Source organism: Poecilia mexicana, unplaced genomic scaffold (genome assembly GCF_051168715.1).
Source record: "Poecilia mexicana isolate PSO_F unplaced genomic scaffold, ASM5116871v1 scaffold_1, whole genome shotgun sequence".
In the NCBI taxonomy this organism is placed as follows: Eukaryota; Metazoa; Chordata; class Actinopteri; order Cyprinodontiformes; family Poeciliidae; genus Poecilia; species Poecilia mexicana.
Genome location: NW_028263370.1, coordinates 14,930,734 through 14,951,488, shown reverse-complemented (window position 1 = coordinate 14,951,488; position 20,755 = coordinate 14,930,734). Strand labels below are relative to the sequence as shown.

General features: G+C 41.5%; 1 protein-coding gene across 2 annotated transcripts; it reads left to right on the top strand.

The window, feature by feature from the left end:
* Positions 1-1,313: 1,313 nt before the first annotated feature.
* Positions 1,314-19,273, top strand: smarca4b (SWI/SNF related BAF chromatin remodeling complex subunit ATPase 4b). 2 transcript variants are annotated; one of them, XM_088005177.1, is made up of 33 exons: positions 1,314-2,140; positions 3,263-3,395; positions 3,952-4,500; positions 4,694-4,792; positions 5,291-5,549; positions 6,636-6,762; positions 6,882-7,055; positions 7,137-7,310; positions 8,471-8,644; positions 8,775-8,822; positions 9,005-9,135; positions 9,490-9,547; positions 9,656-9,765; positions 9,849-9,996; positions 10,485-10,648; positions 10,744-10,810; positions 10,890-11,000; positions 11,517-11,759; positions 11,850-11,963; positions 12,163-12,270; positions 12,463-12,549; positions 12,648-12,694; positions 12,766-12,932; positions 13,976-14,139; positions 14,282-14,509; positions 14,619-14,696; positions 14,790-15,008; positions 15,125-15,387; positions 15,752-15,860; positions 15,940-16,041; positions 16,117-16,249; positions 16,667-16,806; positions 17,035-19,273. In XM_088005177.1, exons 1-33 carry the CDS (start codon positions 1,925-1,927, stop codon positions 17,068-17,070), a joined length of 4,980 nt encoding a protein of 1,659 aa, XP_087861303.1. In that variant the 5' UTR covers positions 1,314-1,924; the 3' UTR covers positions 17,071-19,273. The 2 variants fall into 2 exon arrangements, with proteins under 2 accessions (XP_087861303.1, XP_087861299.1); XM_088005173.1 differs by having other exon boundaries at positions 14,282-14,533.
* Positions 19,274-20,755: the final 1,482 nt, after the last annotated feature.

Here is a 20,755-nt window from a genome sequence, read left to right as displayed (position 1 = left end):
TTCCAGAAAATGCCACCTGTCTTTTACACTCAATGCCCAAATTTTAGTTTTATTACGATAGTTTATTTCAGCATATTCTTACATTCTCCCCTTTTAGTATCCTTCGTTTTTTCCAGGTGTCCTATTCTTTTGTCCTTTTTTTTCTTTTTTCCTTACCGTTTCTGGATCTTATTTAAAGGGATAGTATAATATGTTTTCCAGCCACATAGAATCACTTTACAGCACAATAAGTTACTTTATATTGTTATAAAGCTGCTGTATATGTCAGATATGACTCCATGATTTAATTCCTTAAAGTTGGGTCTCTTTTAGAAAATCTTGCTCCTTTCAGCACTTCACCTCAAGAAAGTCTTCACAACATCCCTCTTCTACTAACCCTTTAACAATGATTTTACCAGCATTGCTCTGAGAACTGGCTTGTGTAATGAGGCAGAAGCTTGTGGTTCTTTCCACTAAATTCTACATACAAATAGATAATTATGACAATGTGGATTATTTATTTATTTTTTTGGTGTATTGCAGATTTGTTAAAAATATAAAAATTAGTCACACTATCTCTTTTGGAAACGTGGTGGCAGTATTATGTGGTAAGGATGCTTTTCTTCAGCATGGACACAAAAACTGGACAGAGTTGATACATGACAATCCTGGGATAAAACCTGGGACTGCCACAGATAGCAAAACAAAAATCCTAAACATAAATCTGGTTTAAATGAATAGTTTTCTTCTTCAAACATAATGCATTTGAGAAAGACTGGAAATGTGATGCTTACAGATGGTCTCATTGCAACTAAGCTACTTGGGAAAGAAACATGGGGGACATTTCTCAAGAAAGCTGAAACCACAACTAAATAATTAAAATGAAAAAGCAAGCCACACGTTTCAGATTTTTATTTAAAAAAAAAAACATTTGAAAACTAAGTAGAATTTATGTTGCACAATGTGCATTATTTTGTGCTGGCCTGCTTCATAAAATCCCAGAAAACAGAAGGCTGTAGTTGCAAGGTGACAAAATATGAAGAACTTCAAGGCGCATTAATATCTTGCAGCTACTGTATGTGAAATCCCACCGCAAGAAGAATCGTTTAATCACCAAAGGCTATGAATGCATTCTTGAAGGAGCAGCTATCTGTTGGTGTAGTTTTGCTTGGGAGTTCAGACTGCTTCCCCCCTTAGTTATCATGATGGTTAAGTTGACTGTAAGCAGATTCAATTCCGTATTGTTCTGTCTTGATGCGCTGCTATCGCTGCGCACGCATGCGCCCTGCTGCACGGCCGTGACTAGACATTCGGTCATAGGAGCGGTGGAGGGGGGCGCTCGAGCCACGTCGGTGAAACAAATCAACGCTTGAAGGCGGATTACAAAAGAGGCTGAGGAGACTAATTGCGACAACCGCAGCTTCTTCTTTTCTTTCCCACAAATATCAGGTCGGGAGCGCAGAGATTCGGCCCAGCCTGCCTGTCCTGTTGATGCCGGTAGGTCAGTCAGCACAAGCACAGTCCGCCATTCCCCCTTTTTTTTATGTTTAACTAGACACCTTTCCATGGGCTGATTGAGGAAATTCTCAGCAGCAGGGGCTCGTGTGCATAATTTACTGTATTTCCCCACGCTCGGATCAAGTTCAGCGCTAGAGCCGGCAGTTGTAATTGCATATGCAGGCATCGGGCGGTTTGGTGCAGCGCAGCAGGAGAAAATCTACATCTGACATTGGTTTGGAAAATTTCTCTTTTTTCTGCAATTGACTTATTCTAAATATTATATTATTAAACAGAGATGCGCAGGTGGTTTGGACAATTCAGCTCCAGTGTCTCTGCATCTGTAAGACATATCAAATAGGCCTAATGACTTTTGCATATTAAATGGCCACTTTTGCAAAGGTTTTCTTCCTCTTTTTGCTCCCTTTCTCCCAGGAGATCCAGGGCGATGTCAACACCTGATCCTCCCATGGGGGGTACCCCCCGTCCCGGTCCATCACCCGGTCCTGGCCCCTCCCCCAATGCTATGCTGGGCCCCAGCCCGGGTCCTTCCCCTGGCTCCTCTCACAGCATGATGGGGCCCAGCCCCGGTCCTCCTTCCTCTGGACACTCCCAGCCAGTACCCTCCGGATATGGCCCCGAAAATATGCACCCTTTGCACAAAGTAAGGACAAAATACACCCAGGGGTTCCACTTCAACCCTTCATTACTTCAAACAATTTAGCTCCAAAGATTGTAGATACACTGTTATTTTAAAAACAATTGTTTGGAAGCAGGATCTTTTTTTTTTTTAATGTACAAAATGTGTGTATTTGTGCATGAAAACAACAATCTATTTACAATAAGTGACGATACAACTGTGCAAACAACAGATATGTGTAGATACATGCAGAAATGTTATTTAAAATGAAACATCGCAAATACCAGTAAGGGATGTCAAAATTTATTGAGTATGTTGGGAGCATCTGCTGGACTGAAGGATCTATTATTACGATCCTTTGTACACCTGGGATGCAGCAGTCTGCCACTCAACAAGCTCTCCGGTTCAGCAGCAGTTTCATGGATGGAGCGGGAGACATTGTCTAACAGTGATGCCATCTTAACCAGTAGCTTATCTGCCCTCTTGACCTGCACCGGGTCAAGGGGGCGTCCTGGCACAGATCTGGCCTTCACTAAGAGACAACATTATAGAAGATGTGCAAGTCTTTCATGCATCTGTGTCATCCAAAATAGTTTCATCTGATGACCTCCTTTACCAGGCCAGCTGTCCGAAGTAACCTGTTTTAAAGTGTTGGTCAGATGTTTTTGTTTTATTTTTTTTATTGACTACAAGTAACGTGTAGCTGCCTGTACATTACTTTTCCTTCTTTGTGTTGTTCTTCATCAAATTAGCAAATTAGCTGTGTGTTTTATTTTTGAGAAGCCATTGTGCAGTAACCTGTCCAAGCCTGTCTCTACCAGCTTTATGTGTCAAGAGACTAACATTTTGCCCATTCTTTTTGCAAGTTTAGTCTGAATGCAGAGGAACATCAAGGCTGACCACAGATTCACAATTAAGTCTTTACTTTGAGTAGGCAGTTCTAGCACACCATTGTGCTTCTATGTAAAACATCCAGTTTTAGCTCTGGCTGTAGGATCACTGTCTCTTTGAAAAGATGAACATCCTTCTATTTCTTGCAAGTTTTCTTCAGAATCTTCCACGAAGCTTTATGCTTCCACCACCATTTCAGATCGTTCTTATTGTGTTCTACGTTGCTCACTGTTCTGTTTTGATTTCTCCGCACAGCCCATGGAGGGCATGCATGAGAAGAGCTTGTGTGATGACAGTCGCTTCAGTCAGATGAAGGGGCTTTCGATGAGACAGGGCGGGCACAGTGGCATGGGCCCTCCACCCAGCCCTCTGGACCAACACTCACAAGGTAAATTAGCAACAAAGCTGTCTGAAGCAATGTCTTTCCGTCTAGCGTTGAGTAAGAAGACTAGTGGTGCGCTGCTTATTGCTTGTTACAACATGTGTGAGGCATTGTCTCGAACAGTCTTTTTTTTATGTCTGCCTCTAAATAGAAATCATCATGATTTCACAATTCAGTCTAGCTAAAACAATAAAAGCATGTTTAATCACATCATGGCTATGTAATAATTCCTCCTGTCATGAATACATCCAGGTTTACTACTAGACAGCTGCTCTTGGGTTTAACTCAGGGAGTCTGTCTGAGAAAGCTTTTGAAATAACAGTTGGGCAGGATTTAATGAGGATTGGGTAATGATTCATTATTTTGGAACGGGAAATTGTTTTGACATTTAGGAATGTGCAGATCACTGATATTCTAATATTCCAGCAAGAAAACTAGTACCATCCCAGCCAGCAGTTGGTTTGAACATTTGTGAACAGATTGGTTGGGTTTTTGACCTGCTTCTTTTAGGAAACTCACTGAGTAATCTGTTTCTCTTTGCCTTTCTATTTGGGCCTTCCAGGTTACCACTCTCCACTTGGTGGCTCTGACCACTCCAGCCCTGTCGCTTCAAATGGCCCCCCATCCGGTCCTCTTATGCCATCGACCTCCTCCTCATCGTCTTCTGCAGGTTCTGGTTCTGCTTCAGCCTCTCTTGATGGCCCCAATGTAGACCAACATTCCTTGGGGCCTAATAACCGGTCCGGACCTCCGGGCAATTCTGGACCTGGCCCTAGCCCTGGGCCTAGCCTTGGCTCCAGCGTTCCCAGCCTCGGTTCTGGCCTTGATGGTAGTGGCCCTGGAGGTCCTGGTGGGCCAACTCCCTTTAACCAAAACCAGCTCCACCAACTCAGAGCCCAGATCATGGCGTATAAGATGCTCGCCCGCGGACAGCCCCTGCCGGATCATCTCCAAATGGCTGTTCAAGGAAAGAGGCCGATGCCAGGGATGCAGCAGCAGCAGCAGCCCATGTCCAGTCTGGTTTCTGGAGCGAGTGCAGGACCAGGAGGTGGTCCACAAGGACCAGGATCAGGGCCTGGACCTATGGGCTCAAGCTACAGCCGGCCTCATGGTGAGTCTGCTTATACAGAGTACTCTTTGACTTATTTTATTTGTTTTGTGGCAAGATTTGTGTATCTTTCTGAATCTCTGGAAAAGGTGCACAAAACTACCAAGCTTTTGCATATGTTTTCTCCTAATTCAAAATAATTTTGCTAAAATGCAGTAACTGAACTAGGGATGGTCTGTGTTTTTCCATAACACAGGCATGATGGGTCCCAACATGCCTCCCCCTGGTCCTTCAGGCACCCCAGTTGGCATGCAAGGACCGAATCCCAACGGACCCTCCAAGTCATGGCCTGAAGGTTAACGGTTGTTCTGTCAGACTGCAAAACGTTTGGAGCCCCGTTACTGAATGTTTATCTTATTTACAGTACTGGTAGGAAAATATAGCACTTCCCCCCCAACAGTCCTCCTCATTGTAGTCATTGTTTATAAACAGTATAAAATATTGAAGTTGTCTTTAACAGTAATTCCTCTGACAGTTTTCCTTTCCACTGTATCATTTTAGTAATTTATTTTTTCTTAATCTGCTCAGTACTGACCTATGAATCACTACAAAGAGTTCTAAGTTAAGAAATAAACCAGCGCAAACAGTAAACTCAGCAAAACAACCAGTTCTAAATTATATCTTTAAAACATGAAATGTCAAATTTAACATAGTATGACATACAAAGTGTTTTTGCTAGACTTCCTACGTGCTCAGCAGTAAAGTGTTAAGATTTTACTTTTTTTATGTTTGCTGTTATTACAGAGGCGGGGCTTTAAGTTCTCCTTCCTTTGCTCATTTCTCTTTCCTTCAGGCCCCATGGTGAACGCAGCGGCCCCCTCCAACACACCCCAAAAACTGATCCCCCCTCAGCCCACAGGCAGGCCTTCTCCTGCTCCTCCATCGGTTCCCCCGGCTGCTTCCCCTGTGATGCCCCCACAGACCCAGTCCCCTGGTCAGCCTGCTCAGCCTCCTCCCATGATGCCTTACCACGCCAAGCAGAACCGCATTACCCCCATCCAGAAACCCTGCGGTCTCGACCCCGTGGAGATTCTGCAAGAGAGGGAGTACAGGTACATTAGGCTCAATTAGGGATCCATCTTCTATTATCACAAGTACTTTTTTTTAAATCTCATGGACAGTTTTCTTACACGCTAATGTTAGCATTTTTACTTTTGATATGACTCATTGATAACTGATTTTATATTAATGCGGTTCAACTTGTTTTCTGGCAAAACTTACAGAATTAGGTGTTGTAACTTTATAACTTTTGGTATTGCGTTTGAGCTGCTTTCTGTGCAGATCTCTCATAAATGAACAAATCTGCTTGTCTGAGCAAAGCAGATTTTTATTATAAATATCACTGTACACAATGAGATACTCTCAGATTGTTAAGGTGAACCCAGTTTCAACAGATCTACAAAATGTTGGGTAACACTTTATTTGAAGGGGGTCGAATAAGACTGACATGACACCGTCATAAACATGACATAACACCTGTCATGAACATGAATAAGCCTTCATGAATATTTATGACTGTTGTCATAAAGCGTCATTCGGTAAATTATGACACTTTTAATACAAAGTTGACTTTATTCACAATGTCTTTGTTATGACAACTTGACATTAACCAAGAAATCATTACTGATATAAATTTGTTCTAAAAGTATTACTGATTGCACTTTAAAAATTAGGTAACTTTATGTTATTAAAGGTAAAGTTTAAACAGTGATGATTTCTTGGTTAATGCCAAGTTGTCATAACAAAGACATTTTGAATAATGTCAACTTTGTATTAAAAGTGTCATAATTTACCGAATGACGCTTTATGACAACAGTCATAAATATTCATGAAAGCTTATTTGTGTTCATGACAGGTGTTATGTCATGTTTATGACGGTGTCATGTCAGTCTTATTCAACCCCCTTCAAATAAAGTGTTACCAAATGTTGTGCATGGTCTATCATATGGTTGTGTTAGTTATGTACAAAAGTAGAGCATTATTTATAATAAAAACACAAAGTACACCAACAGCAGGCATCAGAAGTTGAGTTTAATTAGTGACTGTGATGGTAACGCCTGGGATCGAATCTGAACATCCCTAAACGAACACAACGATGAATATCCAAGAACCTGACAGCATGTCATTTGCGTTTTCAGGTTACAGGCTCGTATTGCTCATCGCATTGCTGAATTGGAGAACCTGCCTGGTTCTTTGGCTGGTGATTTACGTACCAAAGCTACAATAGAGCTCAAAGCTCTTCGTTTGCTGAACTTCCAGAGACAGGTGGGAACTGAAACATCTTCACCTTCAGGTGTAAAGATGACATTCGTTTCCTTCACTGTGGATCACAGTTGTGTGTTTTTTTTGTGCGTCTGAGGTGAGTTTATGCTTGCTGTCCGTAGCTGCGTCAAGAAGTAGTGGTGTGCATGCGACGCGACACGGCTCTCGAGACGGCCCTGGACGCCAAAGCCTACAAGCGGAGCAAGCGCCAGTCTCTGCGGGAGGCCCGCATCACGGAGAAACTGGAGAAACAGCAAAAGATTGAGCAAGAGCGCAAACGCAGACAAAAACATCAGGTAAAAGAGAAACAGGAAGCCACACGTGAAATGATTCTAATAGCTCCTTTAATGCTTTGGGTTTTTGTTTGTCTACGCCAGGAGTACCTCAACAGCATTCTCCAGCATGCCAAAGACTTCAAGGAGTATCACCGCTCGGTCACGGGAAAGATTCAGAAGCTGACCAAAGCCGTGTCCACCTACCACGCCAACACTGAGCGTGAGCAGAAGAAGGAGAATGAGCGCATTGAGAAAGAACGGATGAGGAGGCTTATGGTAAGAAGTGACAGCCGTATCACTACGCTATACAGACGTACAAATGACCAAAGGCAGGGGCGTCAAACTCATTTCTGTTCTGAGCCACATTAAGATTATGAATATGCTCGAAGAGCCAGTTGTGGCAAAATATATTGATAAAACGACCCGTTAAAGTGTTAAAATACAAATAAGTAGGTGTCCCTGCGTACGATGAGTTTTTTTTTTTACATTGAACTTTTTTTCATATTAATGTAAATTGGCAGAATGCAGATAAAAACTGCTTTATTGTGATGGATAAAATATTTAGACACACAAATTCTTGGTCTCCAGCTCAACTCTTATCTGGAACCCAGAAATGTGAGCATACAACCCCAGCATTGGCTTCTCTGCAATGGCTGCCAGTTTTCTGATCGGATTGATTTTAAAATGATTTAAAATGGGGCCAAGTCATAAATAACTTGGCCCCAGCTTATCTCCAGGATCTTCTTTACGACCATCCCGTTCCAGAACACTTTGATCAAATAATAAATGCTCCTACGTATTCCCAGAACCAGACTTAAGAGCAGAGGAGTTTGCCCTTCATAGTCTGGAAAAACTTCAGATCGCTCCTGAAAGCTCAGTTTTATTCTTTGGCATTTACACAATGCCTGACATTTTAATTCACCTGTCCAATCTGATTAATTTATTGTGTTTTATTCCCATATCTTTTATTCCAATGTGTTTATTTTACTGGTGGTTTTATGATTACTGTGCAGCAGTTTGGTGCAGTTAGTAGCTGTTTTAACGTGCTTTTTAAATAAAATTGACATTGACAACTGTTTTTCTCGAAAGCTCTATCCATGTGTGTCTCTTTAGAGTCTAGAGAGCTACTTAAAAAGTTATGATGGGCTGGATTTAGTCTCCAGGCCTTTTTTATGTCATCTGAGTCATTTAGAATAACTCTATACCTAATCCCAGTGCAATGATACAATAAAGTCAGCAAGAAAAACTCACATTAACTCAGTAAACCGACATGGGAATGAACGACTGTTGAACATCTAAAGAAAAAGTCATTCTTGTGTTTTATCAACACTGTCATGAATCCAGTAAAACGTTACGTCAGGACGCTGTCCCTCAAGACAGCTCTGTGTACGAGCTGCATACAGACCCTCCCATTTCCACCTGTTTTGTTTTCTCAGGCTGAAGATGAAGAGGGCTACCGTAAACTGATTGACCAGAAGAAGGATAAGCGCCTGGCCTACTTGCTGCAGCAAACTGACGAGTATGTCGCCAACCTCACTGAGCTGGTACGAGCCCACAAAGCTGCGCAGGCCCTCAAGGAGAAGAAAAAGAAGAAAAAGAAAAAGAAGAAGGTAAAAAGACGTTTCTAGAAAGTTTGATCTACTAAGTAACCTATGTGGAGCTGCTGCTGAGTATTTGAAACATTTTGCTAATAGTTGCATGTCATTGTTTCATGACTTACTGTGTCCGCTTGTGCTGCAGTTAGAGAACGCAGAGGGCCAGACTCCTGCTCTTGGGCCGGATGGAGAGGTGAGGCGAAGGGAGATACAGACCTCTGTAATGACGTCTTTTCAATAAAAATTAATGATAAATAGTAGATTTGAGAGTGTATTTCTGTACCATATTTTACTCTTTATACCGACATTAAAAAAAAAAAAAAAAAACTTGCCTGTGCAAGAGGAATCTGAGATTAAGCGTATGTCCTCTTGCAGCCCCTGGACGAAACGAGCCAGATGAGTGACCTGCCTGTAAAGGTCATCCATGTGGACAGCGGCAATATCTTGACGGGTGTGGATGCTCCAAAGGCTGGACAGTTGGAAACATGGCTGGAGATGAACCCTGGGTGAGAACAAATACATGGAGAAAGACCATTTAGTCACGAGACTAAATGTTCTCTCTCTAACTAAATGGGCAAAAGAGGCAAACTGCTCGCTAACTTTTCTCATTTTTATTACATGTTTGTTGCATTATCATAATAGCTGTCTGTTTTTTATTTATTTATACAAATATTTATTTGTATTTTATTTAAGTTTCACTATAAAAAAAACCCAAGGGAATATGATTTCACATTACCTAATATGACAACTTTATACAATTTAACTCAAATCTTCTTTGTTTAGTGAGCTCTTGTGTTTTCTGGTAACGCAAAGAACCTTTTCAGTAGATTTAATTTTGGCAATTGTCTGTGCGTGTTTAGTTACGAGGTCGCTCCCCGCTCAGACAGTGAAGACAGTGAGGAAGAGGAAGAAGAAGAAGTGGGTTGCTTCTCTATGCTTGTTATGATATTGTAGCTGTAGTTACCGCATGCCATCACTGTTCCAATGTGAAGGAAAGTAACGTCCAGCTGAAAAATGTTGTGGTAGGAAGAAGAAGAGGAGCCTCAACCTTCAGCAGCTCCAGTGGAAGAAAAGAAGAAGATTACAGACCCGGACAGCGAAGACGTGTCAGAAGTGGATGTCCGACATATCATTGAGTGAGTTTATTTGCTTTGATCGTGTGTTGGACACGTTTCAGTTGATAGTTTTTGAAGCGAAGCTAACTATGTGTTACGTACAGAAATGCTAAGCAGGATGTGGACGACGAGTACAGCGGTGCAGCGTTCGCTCGAGGACTCCAGTCGTATTATTCTGTGGCCCATGCCGTCACAGAGAAGGTGGACAAACAGTCTACTTTACTGATAAATGGACAGCTTAAACAATATCAGGTAAACACTAAAACCTAAAAATGCAAGTTTCAGTGAATGTTATGCTGAAGCTATAGTTATTTAATGGGATGTTAAGACATCTCTCACAGCAAAGTGGATATCTGATGTTCTGCTCAGTGATAGATATATTAGGAGTTTTGCAGAATATCTCCATGTTTTTAAAGACATATCTGACTCAGCTACAGTTTTTAATAAAATGTCTCTCCTGATGTCTTTTATCTGAAAAATACTTTCAGAAATCTTAGGCTGATATCAACTTGTTCTTCCTCTGGTTTCATGTGACTTGCTTCTAACATATTTTATTGTAGGTCACGACCCATGATTAAAAAAAAAAAAAAAAAAAAAAAATATATATATATATATATATATATATATATATATATATATATATATATATATATATATATAATATAATTGCAAAATTCTTGCAATTATTTGACTGGTCTTAAGATTTTGATCAGGAGTCTATTACCATGTTTGTCTTTCAGATTAAAGGTCTGGAATGGTTAGTTTCTCTTTACAATAATAATCTGAATGGGATCCTGGCTGATGAGATGGGTTTGGGAAAAACCATCCAGACGATTGCTCTTATCACCTACCTCATGGAGCACAAGCGGCTCAACGGACCCTACCTCATCATTGTACCCCTCTCGTGAGTTAATCCATCTTTGCAAGATAAGACATTTACATAAACTGCAGTTTAACGTTATGTTGCTAAAATAAATCTGAGGTGAATCTGTTTGGCAGAACTTTGTCCAACTGGGTGTACGAGTTTGACAAGTGGGCCCCATCGGTCGTTAAAGTGTCCTACAAAGTGAGTTTTTACTTGCATCCGCATTCAGCATGTGTGTAACCTTTTGCACACGTTTGTAGAGATTATGTGTGTGTTGTAGGGGTCTCCTGCTGCTAGAAGAGCCTTTGTGCCCCAGCTGCGAAGCGGCAAGTTTAATGTTTTACTCACCACTTACGAGTACATCATCAAGGACAAACAAGTGCTGGCCAAGGTAAGAGTCGTTGGAAAGACGAACACAGACACAAGGATGTGCACAAAACAAGCACAAGCAGACATAATGCAACTCCCACCATTTACATATGCCTTCGATAAGACACTCCATGAAGCTGTTTATACTGTTTATGCTCAATTGAATAATCTTTTGACTTCCCAAACCCACTGAAAGGTGTTGAGTCCAATCTGACCTCCCGCTCTGCTGCGTCTCAGTTCTCTCTCCTAGGTTCTGCCGCACATTGACACAGCCTGTCCCCACTGTCCTCTGTGACCGTCATGCCGCCATGCATTCATGTTGTCTTACAGGGTTCCAGAATGGGCTGACAGGTGGGTCAGGCCAGAGTTCTGGTTCAGGACTCAGGCAGCTCTCAAATCATGAGGACAAAGTGGACAGGAAGTCGTCCTTTAAAGCACTTTCTGTTTTCAGATGATTTGGATCAGTACAATAAGCAAGAAAACAGTCTTAAAAAGCTGAAGCACTGGTGAAATATGCTCTCGCTCTCCCGTCCCCCAGATCCGATGGAAGTACATGATTGTGGACGAAGGCCACCGCATGAAGAACCACCACTGCAAGCTGACCCAGGTCCTAAACACCCACTACCTGGCTCCAAGGCGAGTGCTGCTGACCGGGACACCGTTGCAGAACAAACTGCCTGAACTGTGGGCGCTCCTCAACTTCCTGTTGCCCACCATTTTCAAGAGCTGCAGCACATTCGAGCAGTGGTTCAACGCCCCGTTTGCAATGACTGGAGAGAAGGTGTGCACTCCACGTAGAAGTATTCTAAAGTAGATGTTTGCAAAGGTTTATTAGAGTTTATATTTTTGATCAAAACCTCTCCTTTTTAAGGTGGATCTTAATGAAGAGGAGACAATCTTGATTATTCGTCGCCTGCACAAAGTGCTGCGCCCCTTCCTGTTGCGAAGGTTAAAGAAAGAAGTGGAGGCTCAGCTTCCAGAAAAGGCAAGGGCTTCTTCCCTCAGCACGTACAAGACAGAAACTCCAGATATATATGAGGAGAAGTGTGTCTCACAGCGATAGCAATCTATCCAATTATTACTTTTTCTGGTCCAATTTTTTTTGTTGTTTTCGGCTTTCATTTACCTGGAAAACACAAGAGGAACGTATGACTTGTACAACCTTTTCCTCCTCGTACCCTCAGGTGGAATATGTCATCAAGTGCGACATGTCGGCTCTTCAGAGGGTCCTGTACCGGCACATGCAGGCCAAAGGGGTCCTGCTCACTGATGGATCCGAGAAAGACAAGAAGGTAAAGGCATAAAGCAATAAACATTAATGGCTTCAGTTGCCTTCATATCTTGTTATGGGGGTGGAGGTAAAGTTTTACCATAATTTGGTGTCTCTGTGTTTCTAGGGACAGTTTGAATCTCTGAGATGTAACAAAGATCACACGGTGTGTGCATTGAATGTTATTTATCTCTCTGTTATGTCTCTAATTCAGGGTAAAGGAGGCACAAAAACTCTGATGAACACCATCATGCAGCTGAGGAAGATCTGCAATCATCCATACATGTTCCAGCAAATTGAGGTAAAACTGAGATAAATTAACCCTGCACACCTGTCAATCATATGACAAACATCAACTTAAACGATAAATGACAAGGTATATCTTGTTTGTGTTTTAAGGAATCTTTCTCTGAGCATTTAGGATTCTCTGGTGGAATAGTCCAGGGGTGAGAAAGTGCTTCTTATTATGCAAAAACACAAACGTTTTCCTCTGTAACTGCATTGCCCTGTTTGTCAGTCCTGACCTTTATCGAGCTTCAGGGAAGTTTGAGGTGCTGGATCGGATCCTGCCAAAGCTGAGGGCCACAAACCACAAAGTGCTGCTCTTCTGCCAGATGACCTCACTCATGACCATCATGGAGGATTACTTCGCCTACCGCAGCTTCAAGTATCTGCGTCTGGACGGTACGGCGTCTTTTCAGATGACTTTGCATGCACGTTTCAAATGCTCATGTCCCACCTCCAACAAAACTTTTTAAAAATCTCTCTGTCATAACAAAGTATTCATTGTGGAAAATGAAACCTGAACATTTAAGCAGGGCTGTCTCTACCGAATCTGCCACTCACTTCTACTTCTTTGATCTGATGAGCTGAGAGGTGATTTTTAGGCAAAATCCCTTAAAATTTCTTCTGTGCTGCATCCTACAACAGATACTACTTATTAGCTCAGCTAAGACTGACATCAAGTAGCAAAGTAATGCATAATTGCAAAGTGGAAAGAATTTTAATATTTTTGCAAATAAAAATCTTGAAACTCTGTGGTGCATTTGTGTTCAACCTCTGAAGATTCGAATTCCTAAAAAAATAATAATAATTAAAAAAAACATAAAAAAACAAGTAGCATTTTTCTTCCACCTCCCAGTGGAAGAAATTTGACCTAGCAAATAAAATTATAATTAAACATCTAGAAGTTTGTGGTTGGAATGTGACTAAGCAAGGCAAATGTTTTGCAAAAGTCTCCTTTAAATCATTTTACTGTGAATTCTGGGCCATATCTTAGTGTGCAGGAGGAAGATGAAGATAGAGGTCAATACCTTTTCCTGGTAGGCTACTGTCCTTTTTTGCTAAGTTGCCACGTTACAAGCACTGGGAAAAGCATTGCAGTACGTATTTGTGGAAGTTACAGGTATCCATTTTATTAAAAGTAAAAAATAAAAAATGCTTCAAGTATCCTTTACAAACATTCCTAAAAAGACATAAAGTTATTTCTTAAGAGACACTGTTTAATTAAACACAAAATTTAAATGAACTCCTATAATAACTTACAAACATCACAGAAAGCAGAAAGACGTGAGGGAAAAGAAACAACCTTTCTTGACTTGTAGATAAGAGCGACTTATATATCAACATTTTTGTTTTCTTTTTGAAGTTAGTAGGTGCGGCTTATATTCGGGTGCGCTCAACAGTCCAGAAATTACAGCATATTTCTCCTCTTCTTTACATATCAGGCACAACAAAGGCTGAAGACCGAGGAATGTTGTTGAAGACATTTAATGACCCGGAGTCAGAGTACTTTATCTTTCTGCTGAGCACCAGAGCCGGAGGTCTCGGCCTCAACCTGCAGTCTGCAGACACTGTGATTATTTTTGACTCTGATTGGAACCCACATCAGGTGTGTAAACCTACAACCAATGATCAAACATCAAAGGAAAAAAAAAAATCACATCGTGTTTTCATCATTTGTTTAGCACTTATTTTCCAATTTTTTTTGCAGGAAAATGACAAATTAGGGAATATATGATGTTTCTCTGCAGGACTTGCAGGCTCAAGACAGAGCCCATCGCATTGGCCAGCAGAACGAGGTGCGAGTGCTGCGCCTCTGCACCGTCAACAGCGTGGAAGAGAAAATTCTGGCAGCCGCCAAGTATAAATTGAATGTCGACCAGAAAGTCATCCAGGCCGGCATGTTCGATCAGAAATCCTCCAGCCACGAGCGCCGGGCCTTCTTGCAGGCCATCCTGGAGCACGAGGAGCAAGACGAGGTCTGGGGTCAAGAGCTCGTGAATGTGTGTGCCTGCACCGGCAACACCTCATTTACACCCCCGAGCTGCTGCTGCTGCTCTTTTGCCAACGTGTGTCTGCTGCTTTCAGGAGGAGGACGAGGTGCCGGACGATGAGACCGTCAACCAAATGATTGCCAGGAGCGAGGAGGAGTTTGAGCAGTTCATGGTCAGTCTCTGAGTAACAATCAGAACTTTGACGCCGAGTCAGGAAATCTTTAACCAGGACAGTCTTGTCTCCCCCCCCCTCCCCCCCCCACAGCGCATGGACCTGGACAGGCGTCGCGAGGATGCTCGTAATCCTCGGCGAAAACCTCGTCTGATGGAAGAGGACGAGCTTCCCACCTGGATCATGAAGGACGATGCTGAAGTGGAGCGTCTGACCTGCGAGGAGGAGGAGGAAAAAATGTTTGGGCGAGGTTCCCGACAGCGCAAGGAGGTGGACTACAGCGACTCACTGACAGAGAAACAGTGGCTCAAGGTGGTTTTCTGAAAGACTCCCACAAAGTTTACAGAGAATATGTATGTGTCAGTGCCTTTTTAGTGATGTTAAAACAGATATATTAAACCAGCAATATATATATTTTTTCTATTCAGGCAATTGAGGAAGGCACACTTGAAGAGATGGAGGAAGAAGTGCGTCACAAAAAGACAACCCGAAAGAGGAAGAGGGACCGTGATCTGGATCTCCCAGGACCTTCGTCTTCCTCTGGGAGCCGGGGACGCGGCGACAGGGACGATGATGGGAAGAGGCAAAGGAAGAGGGGAAGACCGCCGGCTGAGAAACTCTCCCCGAATCCTCCGGGCCTCACAAAGAAAATGAGGAAAATAGTGGATGCTGTCATCAAATATAAAGACAGGTGAGGGAAATGAGCCCAAAAGGGAGATTTGTTTTTTTCAACATGTCACTTCTAGCATCTCCTTACCAATGTCTTTTTAACATGCTAATTTTTGTGACTGTTGGCCTGCTTATGAGTAAAATTGTTGCAAAGTCAAAAATGTTCTGCGTCAAAGCTGCATCTATTTCCTCCAAAAATCCAAATCGTCATCCAAACATGTGGAAACATTAACTGTTTTCTGAATTAACTGCGTGAAATGACGTCCTGCATACAGAGTGGATGCTCCTCTGTTAATGTAACCGCTGTTTCTCTTAAATGTTCTTGTAATGCAAATAAGTTTAATAGAGGATGAAGGCCGGTTTGTTTTACTTATGATCTCCTGCAGCACCAGCGGGCGTCAGCTCAGCGAGGTTTTCATCCAGCTGCCGTCTCGAAAGGAGCTGCCCGAGTACTACGAGCTGATCCGCAAGCCCGTGGACTTCAGGAAGATCAAGGTAGGACGATCCTTCTAAAATACGAGAGAACAACGACTGATCCCTTAATCGTGATTCAGGTGATGTGGCTTTCCTGTAGGAGAGGATTCGAAGCCACCGCTACCGCAGTCTGGGTGACCTGGAGAGAGACGTCATGCTGCTCTTCCAAAACGCTCAGACCTTCAACCTGGAGGGTTCCCTGGTGAGACCCCGGCACGCTTCTTTGTGCGTGACATCGTTCACGCCGTTATGATAGCAATGTTTTGTTTTTTGATAGATATACGAAGACTCCATCGTGCTGCAGTCGGTGTTCACCAGCTTGAGGCAGAAGATCGAGAAGGAAGAGGAAAGCGAGGGAGAGGAGAGCGATGAGGAGGAGGAGGAGCAGGAGGACGGATCGGAGTCAGAATGTGAGCACCTCTGTGCAAACGAAGCAAAGACTTTCACTTTATTTTATTCTATTTACTATCTATTTAGTGTATTCAATTATTTATTGACATTGTTTGACTTCTAGAGAAAAGGGTATTCATACCCACTGGACTGTTTCAAAGGCTGCACTTGCCAAACACACACTTCAGTGTATTAGGAGTGGATTTTGCGTGAAATCCAAAGTAGTGCATAATTGTGAAGTTTTTATTATTTTTTGCCAAATTAGAATCTGAAAAGTGTGGCATGTATTTATATTTGATGTTACTTTGATACCCGTAAATAAAAACTTCACCAAAGTCCTGAATAGAGTCCTGGGGACGTGAGCGCTCTGTCTGAATGTTCTGCTCATTCCTTCGTTTATTTCTGCTCCAAACACCACCTCTGTGTTTTGTACACAGCTCGCTCAGTCAAAGTGAAAATCCGCCTGAGTCGGAAGGACAAAGGTGGAGATCGAGGAAAGGGCCGCAGCAGGCGAACAGGACGCACCCGGGCAAAACCGGTCGTCAGTGACGACGACTCAGAGGATGAACAGGAGGAGGTAACTACGGCTGTGTGCAGCCACGCACTGCAGCACAACAAGGGAGGTTAAAACACTTTCAGAAAACTGAGTATTTAAAGTAAAAGGGAAGTTATGAAGAGACAAAAGATGACGTGTAGATATGGGTTTTAAGTTGTAACTTTTCACATACAACCTGCTCTTCTTTTAATGCGACAGTTAGTTTGGAGAATAAACCAGACCGAAATAACCTGCTTGTCCGTTTCCCAGGAGCGCTCAGCCAGCGGCACTGATGAAGAGGCTTGAACTATACCAGGAGCTTAAAGAGAGGGAGGCACCAATGGATTTTCCAACAAGTCAAAAAACACATAACCATATAAAGAAGCCACAGTCAGCTCCATCCACCCTCAGTCAAACGACACATGAAAGATAGGGAAATAGACGAGGTTTGAGATAAGAATAGTTTCTGAGCTGAAAACGCCTGAAAATAAATGAATCTGTTATCGCAGTTGCAGAATATGACTAAGAAATTAGGGAAAATGCACTCAGCTCAAATCTTCCCATATCTGCAATCAGGGTCGTAGTGAAAAAGTTTAAAACAGCAGTGACCAAGAAGGCTGGATGAGGACCGGTGTTTATGTTGCTAAGAGACGGATGTTAGAGGAGGGAGTGAAAAATGGTCCCAACTCAGAGGTAGAAAACTGCAGGTTGGAAAATTGCAACTGCAATAAGAGATATTATATATTATATTACATTTCTTTAAATCAGTCACTGTCTGCGTGGCTGAGGCTAAACACAGTTTGCAGGGGGGCTTAATGTAATGCTGATATTTTAGACAGATTCTATAAAGTTCCTCACAATCATCAAGCAGGATAACCACGTCCAAACGGTGGATTTTTGGCAAAAAGTTTGAAGTTTAGAAGCTGCTGTTTCCCTCGACAGAAGGATGCAGCCGCCAGCCCGGTTCATCATGTGACGCCCAGTGAGTTGAGTAAAACATGATTGAGAAAGCAAACATGGTGCCAACTGCACAAAGCAGTGCGGTGGTAGAGGAAGTGATGTGCAACTGCTAAAATTTATTATAAGCTATAAAAAAAAACTGACATCATGTTTTTGTTTTTTGCTTTTTTATCCTAAGGATATTGTGGTCTGGTATTATCTTTATCATGCTAGCAGGATGTGGTCTTAATTGTTTTGATGTTTTTTGTTTGTTTGTTTTATGGTTGTCATCCTTTACTTGTAGGTATTTCTGACCTTAATTATAGGAATATTTAAATATGGAGCATATTTAATACAAATTAAAAAAAAACTGAAACATTAATTTATTTTACTTCTAATTTTTGTAATTGATATCATGTGATTGTGCACACTTCTAATGTTAATTCAACAATAGTTATTGAGTTTTTGCTGCTCTTCCACAAACACAGTTCTTTTTCTTTATTGCTCACTGCAGACTGAGATTCTTGCTGTCCATCTTTTATTTATTGGGGTAAATACAGCATCGTCATTCTGTGATATGGAGAATGTTCATAATTGATTTGTTAAGCTTTTAAAGCAGAATTGAAAAGTCTAGTTAAAATTATGTTTACCCAGATCATAAAAGATTGTTGAAGTGTTAGATTTTTCTTTTTCCTCAAACCAATATTTAAGGTTTTCCGATTTTGCTTTTTTTTTTTGAAGAATTTCTAAAAAAGAAAAAAAAAAAAAAAAAAAAACGACTTCCACACTTCCATGAGGAATTAAACCTGTTGAGGATTGGAGTAAAATCAAGTCAACAACAATGAATGTAAACAGAAAATGAGTGCAGATAAAACGAGCGCATCTTAACAACCCAGCCTGGAGAACATAAGCAAGCCTGTCCCTTGAATCAGTCTTCAGCCGTGTGTTTGGCCCCTGTGTTTGGCCCCTCCGGAGCCACCGGGATCAGCAGATTGTGTGTAAATCAGGTGTTTGTCGCCGTCGGATTTGGAGAGCGAAGCTGCTGTGGGCGCGATGTGTTCGACAAACCCACCAGGGTTATTAGACTGAGGCTTAATGGAGCTGAGGTTACAGCATAAAAACAACCCAGCTGCTGCTTCACTGATACCTATTAATGGTAGACTTGAATAATTTTTAGTTTGTATGAGTACTGTAGCTTTAATTGTTTCTTCTTCTTCAGTTGTTACGTAGTGATTTTAGGATTTCAGAGCTGTTTGGGGGGAGGGTTTGCACTTTTTTTTTTCTCTTTTCAAGACAAAGGACCAGGGGGACAGTGGCTCCTCTCTGCTTGTGACTGCCTCATTGGAGGCTGTATGGTGTTGGATATACTGTGAAAACTATTTATAGAGTATAATGTCAGTGCACGTATGTACAGCTTGCAACTCATGTACTGTAACTTTTTCCTCATCCTCGTAGGTAACCAGTGTGAACCAAAGCATCACTGTTTCCTCCACTGAGTTAACATGTGTCTGTGCTGTGCTGTATCGCTGTTGCTCATCCTTATATAAAACAATAAACTGTTGACATTGTGCGATGGTGTGCTGTTGTTAAAATGCCCATTTTTCAGCTCAACTTATAGTTTTAGGTGCATAACATGTAATGATCCTGTTTCTCCGCTGGGAGGAGTTCTTACATAGACACATAGAGCAGCTAAGTTCAAGCCTCTGCATCTTTGGTTTCTTCTTCTTCTTTTTTTTTGAATATTTTATACTACAGGGAGGGATAAACTAAGCTTCCTTAGAGAACGTTTACTACGACCTCCCTCCCTTCTTAGTCTCACTTCTCAGTCAGATTTCACACAAAAAAATTCCCACAAATAAAAAAATAAAAAAATAAAATTTCGGCAGTTCACTTTAATGAAGTGAAAGTCAACAGTTTTTATATTTGTGGATATACAGTAGGTCTGCTGAGCAGGGGATCTAACATTTTAATTGCAACCACAGACCTCAGTTTCCTGGTTTCTAGGAAATTATACTCCCAGCCTCTTCACTCCACGTTATGCTGAGGATGACTAGTTCTCCAAATGTTTTTTTTCTTTCACTGGAACTACAAAGCACAACACTTTGCAAAAGCATTAATACTCTTTCACCCTTTGTTAACATTTTGTCAAGTTAAAACCATAATTTTGATGTGATTTTTTGTTTTGTTTTGTTTGATACAACACAAGCTGCATAAATGTGAAGTGAAAGAATTTTTTTTTTTTTTTTACCAATTAAAATTTTTAATTTGTGCCATACTATTTGTACTAAGTCAATACACAGTTTGCTGCTGGTTTGCACTGACTTGCCAGTTTGGTTGGAGCATGTGTGCACATGTTATTTGCCATCCTTGCACCATGTTCTCAATTAGTTTAAAGTAAAAACTTTGACAAGACCCTGCTAACACTTCGATCATATTCCTAAACTTTTCAGCATTTGACCCCACAACATAGAAGTGAAAGAGATTCATAATCCCAGCTATTGTTTTATTTTATTAGCTCCATCCATCTTTCCATTAACTCTGACCTGGTTCACAGGAGAAAAGCATCACCACAGCATGATGCTGCCATTACCAGGATTCACAGTTTTCCACCAGACATGGAGTGTTGAATGTTAGTCAAAAAGTAACCAGACTAGAGAATCTTCTTCCATTTTTGTTGGGTTCTTTATGTGGTTTGTGGTACACAGCAAACACAACTTATGATTGTCTTTTAATAGTGCCTTTCTGTCTTCGTAATTCTTCTAGAAAAGTTGAATTTGTGGGATGAATGCCTGATTCAAAGCCTCATTATGCTTATCGTTTCAGAACCTTACCCTGGTTCTTTAACAAACCTTTGAGACTCTCACAACAGCTGAATTTATTCTGATATTAAATCACACAGAAGCGGACTCTAGTCAGTAATCAGGAGACTTTTGAAGGCAATTGGTTGCCTCCTATTTAGGGGTATCACAGTAAAAAAGTATTTTAACTTAGTTTATTCACCTTAATTCTTTCATTATTTATTTTTTTTATTTATTGTACTTCAACGAATCGT